Source organism: Gossypium arboreum, chromosome 4 (genome assembly GCF_025698485.1).
Source record: "Gossypium arboreum isolate Shixiya-1 chromosome 4, ASM2569848v2, whole genome shotgun sequence".
Lineage (NCBI taxonomy): Eukaryota > Viridiplantae > Streptophyta > Magnoliopsida > Malvales > Malvaceae > Gossypium > Gossypium arboreum.
The window spans coordinates 10,453,283-10,459,579 of record NC_069073.1 but is presented as its reverse complement, the minus strand read 5'-3'; the positions used below and the strand labels follow the sequence as shown (position 1 = coordinate 10,459,579).

At 30.6% G+C, this 6,297-nt stretch overlaps 1 protein-coding gene across 1 annotated transcript; it reads left to right on the top strand.

Moving 5' to 3' along the window:
* The first annotated feature begins 1,394 nt into the window (after positions 1–1,394).
* Positions 1,395–3,830, top strand: LOC108488752 (uncharacterized). The gene is made up of 4 exons (XM_017793035.2): positions 1,395–1,615; positions 1,793–2,280; positions 2,556–3,156; positions 3,227–3,830. Exons 1-4 carry the CDS (start codon positions 1,529–1,531, stop codon positions 3,683–3,685), a joined length of 1,635 nt encoding a protein of 544 aa, XP_017648524.1. The 5' UTR covers positions 1,395–1,528; the 3' UTR covers positions 3,686–3,830.
* The last annotated feature ends 2,467 nt before the right edge of the window (positions 3,831–6,297 follow it).

Below are 6,297 nucleotides of genomic sequence, written 5' to 3'. Positions count from 1 at the left end.
TAATATGATTTGGTATTAAAATGGGAAGGTAATAAATGAGAAGAAATTAGAAAATACTGTAAAGTAAATGCTTTTACTAAGACATATTTTCAAAAATATTAAAAATATAATTTTATAACTGGTTTTTTCCAAGAAAATCATACTATAATAACACTGTCGGGTAAATCACCTTTCCAAGAAAATCATACATCAATAATCAATACAGAAATCACCTTTTATCGTGCTAAATCGAATAATTGAATACGTTTTATTAATTACAATAGTAGGGTAAAGTTTGAACAACAAATATGATTAATGCGACTCAAAACAAAATTACACTTAAGATAATAAACACTTTTAACTATTAGGCCATCATATTTTTTGAAAGTAGAAATAAATTTTAATTTTAGAAATAATATACGTCTAATACAATTAAAAAGGCTCGCATCCACAATATTAACATTATCTAAATTGTATATCACTTACACTCTAATATTTATAGTATTTTATTGTAGGAAGGAGCAACCAAAAGAGAGAATAATGAAATTACCTATTTAGTTTCGATAAATTATATCTATTTCTATATTTGAAAACTTTTGAGAATTGACTTTTCAAATATTATTTATTTTTTACAGTTGAGAAATATAATCTTTTATGATGATACAATTAAGAAACATAATTTATACTTCTTTTCATTATATAATATTAACATAATATCACACTAATGTTCTCCGTAATACAAATTTCTTCATAAAACAATAATGTAAAAAAATTTGAGAAATTGTTATTACTTAGAAATAATACATAGCACAATTTAATAGAAACTTATAAGCATTTTAATAAAAAATATTTTTAAATATATAATTTTAATTGAATAAAATATTTTCATATTTTAATTAATTTGGTTTTCAAATTAAATAAATATTTTAGTTTTATGCATTAATTAAGTTTTAGTTGGAATTTAATATTTTAATAATTTTAATTCATTTTATTTTCATTTCATTGAATAAAATAATATTTTATTATTTTTAAATATATAATTTTATATACATATCCAATCAAAATATATAAAAACTTAATAAAAATAAGTATAATGGAAAGCCAAAGTAAAATTTAAATATCAAATTTTATACATAAAAGATAATTGTTAAAATTTGTTTTTTAAGAGATAAAAATAAATAATTTTATATTTAAATTTTAGGTATTGACGTGAATAAAATTTAGATTGTTGAGATCAACTTGGAGCTGTAGTATTATATACACACACACGCGATATATATGATATATGATTCTAGATAGAGTATAAATGATAAAATACTGTATAAATTCAAACCACATACATAGTCAAACCAATTAGGATGAATACCGCCTTCCACAAGTATTAATTAGCCGACTCTAGATATAACCTTACGCAAAACAAAAGTTATTGCAAACCACAAATTCAAAGGACTAAAATGAATTATTATAATTATGGCTGCTAAATTGGTATTGATTATGTTCTATATAAATTCCTGCAGTGATATATCATATATGCCAACATTCAAGTTCAATGGCGGCCTCCATATTCCACAACAATGTTATTCTCACATTCATATTTATTTTCCCATTTTTCAACCCAACCTTTGCAGGATTTGCTGTAAGCTCTTTTCCTAAAAACCCTAAAGCTTTATGTTGCATATTGTGGGAATCCATTCTAAGGACAATTTCTTTTGTTAGAACTCAGAAGATTTTCAAAACAGTTAAAATGGTTTTCACTTCCAAAATGGACAATATCTCCTAATACTAATATTTATAAGATGTTTATTGTTTGCAGTGGAACTCAGTTGCCAAAGAGCCCAAGTCTTCACAAAACTGGGTGAACCATGGTGGGGACTTATATAACCGAAGATATGCGGAGAAGGAGACCATGATCAGCCCTGAAACTGTCTCCAATTTGCGTTTGAAATGGGAATTCATTGCAGGCAAAGACATAACCGCGACGCCAGCGATTTTCGATGGAACCCTTTATTTTCCGAGCTGGAACGGGAACATCTATGCTATTAAAGCCTGTGATGGGTCCCTTGTTTGGGAGAAAAACTTGGATGAGTTAACTGGGCTTAATGCCACTGGTTTTATCGTGAATGTTAACTGGACAGTTGCAAGAGCAACGCCAACAATTGCAGATGATTTGCTCATCATTGGAATCTCTGGCCCTGCCATTGTTATTGCTGTCGAAAGATTAACTGGCGAGCTTGTTTGGTCAACCCAGCTTGATAACCATCCTGCTGGTATCATCACTATGTCTGGAACTTACTATAAAGGGTTAGTTTGTTTTGTTCCCATTTTCATTTTTCTTTCAAATATTCATATTCAATTTTTGTGTTGTATGCATGTCTTGATATAAGTTCAAAGATATTATTTTTCAAAAACCTCTAAATTCCAAGAAAAAAAATTCCTAAAAACTATCCAATGGGGATCGTGGAACAAAGTTGGGGGCTTAGTAAAAAATTTAAAAATAATATATATCGAATACCCATGTTAAAAGAGATAAAGAATAGATTAAAAAAGCATACATTTACATCTAAGAAATCTTGCAGGCATTTTTACGTAGGGACATCTTCAGAAGAAGAAGGCGCAAGCATAGAGCAATGCTGCATATTCCGCGGTAGCTTTGCCAAATTAGATGTCCGGTCCGGCAAAGTCCTATGGCAAACCTTTACTTTACCTGATAATTTCGGTCAAAAGGGGGAATATGCAGGAGCAGCCATTTGGGGAAGTAGTCCATCCATCGATACAACTCGAAACCATATCTATGTTAGCACCGGGAACCTATATTCAGCCCCTCTTCGAATACGCCAATGTCAAGAAGCTGAGAATAATCAAACTGTGCCGACTAGTCCAGACAAGTGTATTGAGCCCGAAAACCACTCAAATTCAATCTTAGCTTTTGATTTGGAAACTGGTGCAATCAAATGGTATCGTCAGCTAGGGGGATATGATCTTTGGTTCTTAGCCTGCAATAACCTTTCCACCCCGAATTGTCCTCCTGGTCCCAACCCTGATGCCGATTTTGGAGAGGCCCCGATGATGCTAAGTATCGATGGCAATGGAACTAAGCAAGATATTGTCATTGCTGTTCAAAAAAGTGGATTTGCTTGGGCTCTAAATAGAGATAATGGTGACCTTATTTGGTCTACTGTAAGTTTTACTTCATTGTGTCCTTTTCTATCCATTGTTTTCCTTTAAAACCTTCACTTTGGATGTATAGGAGGTCGGACCTGGTGGTCCAGGAGGAGGAGGCACTTGGGGTGCGGCTACGGATAAGAAGAGGGTCTACACCAACTTAGCCAACTCGCTATTCATGAATTTTACTTTAATACCGTCCCAAACAAATACGAATGCTAGTGGATGGGTGGCAATGGATGCTAAAAGCGGTGAAATCCTATGGTCGACAGCAGATCCGAGCAATTCCAGAGTTAGTGGTCCTGTCGCCATAGCAAATGGTGTACTTTTTGCTGGTTCAACAGATAAACAAGGACCTATATATGCCATTGATGCTAAAAATGGGAGAATTTTGTGGTCATATGAGACTGGTGCAACTGTTTATGGTGGAATGTCAGTGAGCAATGGATGCATTTATGTTGGTAATGGATATAAGGTCAATATAGGGGCTTTTATTCCAACTTATTCTGCTGGAACCTCACTTTTTGCCTTTTGTTTGACCTAAAAGCTTTAATAGGTATAAAGGGCCCTATTTTAGTCATAACTAGTTTGTTTCACTTTTAAATTATATGAAGATAATGATGTTTATTCATGTAAAATTGGCTTAACCAATACATTACAATTTAAATTATACTATTTTCTCATCTTAATATTTATATTTTTTAAGATCATTGGTATCTAATTTTTTTCTAAGTTAGTACCTCCATTAGTCTAATTGTTAGTTAAATTCTCAAGTATATTTTAAAAAAAAATTAAACACTTAATCCATAAATTATTACCTAAATTATACTCTTTTTTTTAAGTTGAGACCTGAACTTTTTTTAGCATAAGCAGATGTGTTGATGGGCCGAGCCAGGATAGATTCAGGTCAGGCTTAAGTATAATATTAACACACTTTATACTTATCCAAACTTGGTTCGACCTGAAATATGAGACTAAAATTTTTCCCAAGTCCACCCATATTTGTGAATGGTTAATCCAAGCTCATTTTAGGACTACCCATATTAATTTTTAATTTAATATTTAATAATTTTATTTATTTTTATTTATTTATTAAAATTTTATATATAGTCATCTTGACATTTTTTTAGGCTTAACTCGCAAATTGGTACCTAAATTACACATTTTTTTCCCATCTTGGTACCTAAACTATTTTTGGTCATAAGTGGTACCTAAATTACTTTTTTTTTCCGAAGTTGGTACCTCTATTAGTTAAACCATTAAGCCTATTTGAAAAAAATGTTTAACCCATAAATTGGTATCTAAAGTATGCATTTTCCCATTTTGGTACCTAAAAAATTTTTTGGTTACAAGTGGCCTAAACTACTTTTTTTTCCCTAATTTGGTACTTCTGTTAGTTCAATGGTTAGTTGAACTATTAAGTCTATTTTTATATAAAAAAGGTAACCAATTAAAAATTGACATAGGGTAAAAAAGACTATTATTTTCTCTTATATATATATTTTCTTTCTTTAGAACAGGACCAATGGTAGAATTGTTCATGTAACACCCCTAAACTCAGTTCGACTAGAATTGTTCATGTAACACCCCTAAACTCAGTTCGACTAGAATTGTTCATGTAACACCCCTAAACTCAGTTCGACCCAAGGAACCTGATATAGGAATATCAAAATTGGTGCCAAAGTGATTTTGGCAAATCACTAATATATTTGAACATTAAAAAATAATAAATTTTTATAATTTATATTTTAGTCTCGACTACTTGGAACATACTTGATCTTCCTAATTACATGCCATTCTATTCAAAATATTGAAACATACCCTTTTGGCACTTGGAGATGTGATGAGATGAATGCTCACAACCTCGATTACAACTCTTCAAAATCACTATACCTAATCTGCGCATGGAAAATAAAACGTACGCTGAGTAAAAACTCAGTGGTATTTTTATAATCTGAATATTTAAAAAACAATATAATATAATAATAGGCACAATTAAATTTATAAGGACATATTAATGTCTAGTATCATATCATAACTAACATTTTTCATTTATTAAACAATATCCTAATTCACACAATTGCTATATAAATGATTATTCACATATCAACCATATTTATTCGTCAATGGCATTAGTCATGTAATACTCAATTCATGAATACATCATTTCATACCATACTCAATTCATGAATATATAACTCAAATATTCTATATGTTGTCAACATATTTCACATTCTATTTTCAATTCACTATATCACTTCCATTTCTCATATCATTTCATTTCAATATCAATTGTAAGACTTTATTATTCATTTACCCCTATTAACAAGACTCGGACTTGGACGGATACACGGATCCAACCAAAACACACCAGTTTGGCACTCAGTGCCTCATCGGATAATTCGAAGTAATAGATTGACACCCAGCGGCCAAGCCGAAGTAAGTTGGTACCCAGTACCTCATCGAATTTATCCGAAGTAATAATTTAACACCCAGTGTCTCATCGATTCGTAGTCGAAGTATCTCTGAACTCTTCCAATCCTATGGCATGTCAACTATGTCTGACTCAGCCTGATACAGTTAATAGAGTTTCCGTTTCACTTTTCAGACACAACCAATATTCAGTATTTCATTGTCACAAAATTCACATTTCAATATCAATCAATAATTTCATCAATCACAAATTCATATAATCTCATTTCAATATCAAGATAATAATAAACAACACTCACCTTAATTACTTACCATACACATTAATTTAAAATACAACAAATAAAAATTTCTAAATTCGGATTATAGAAATTCAAACCATAATTCTCGAGCTACTCCTCGTTAATCTTGCATTTTCCTTTCTTAGTCGAGGTCTCTGGCACAACGTTAGCACTTTGAGTTTCAACCCCAAACTCTAAATTTCTCCTTTCTTTTTCTTTCTTTCTTTTTCTTCTTTCCTTCCCTTGTTTCGTTCCCCGATTCTGTTCTTTTTTTTTCTTTTTCTTTTATGTTTTGTTTTTATTATTATATTATATTATAATATATATTTTACTTCTACAATAAGAAATACATGTATTATTATATACATATGATTATTATTTTTACACATGTATTTCGCCATTACTATACATTTGTCATAATTTGATTTAATTAATTAATTAATTA

Bases quoted from the DNA above. Each gene is read 5' to 3' on its own strand.
- LOC108488752 (XM_017793035.2), top strand. From the start codon at position 1,529: ATGGCGGCCTCCATATTCCACAACAATGTTATTCTCACATTCATATTT. The intron at 1,616-1,792 runs GTAAGCTCTTTT...TATTGTTTGCAG, and splicing joins CAACCTTTGCAGGATTTGCT to TGGAACTCAGTTGCCAAAGA. The intron at 2,281-2,555 runs GTTAGTTTGTTT...GAAATCTTGCAG, and splicing joins TCTGGAACTTACTATAAAGG to GCATTTTTACGTAGGGACAT.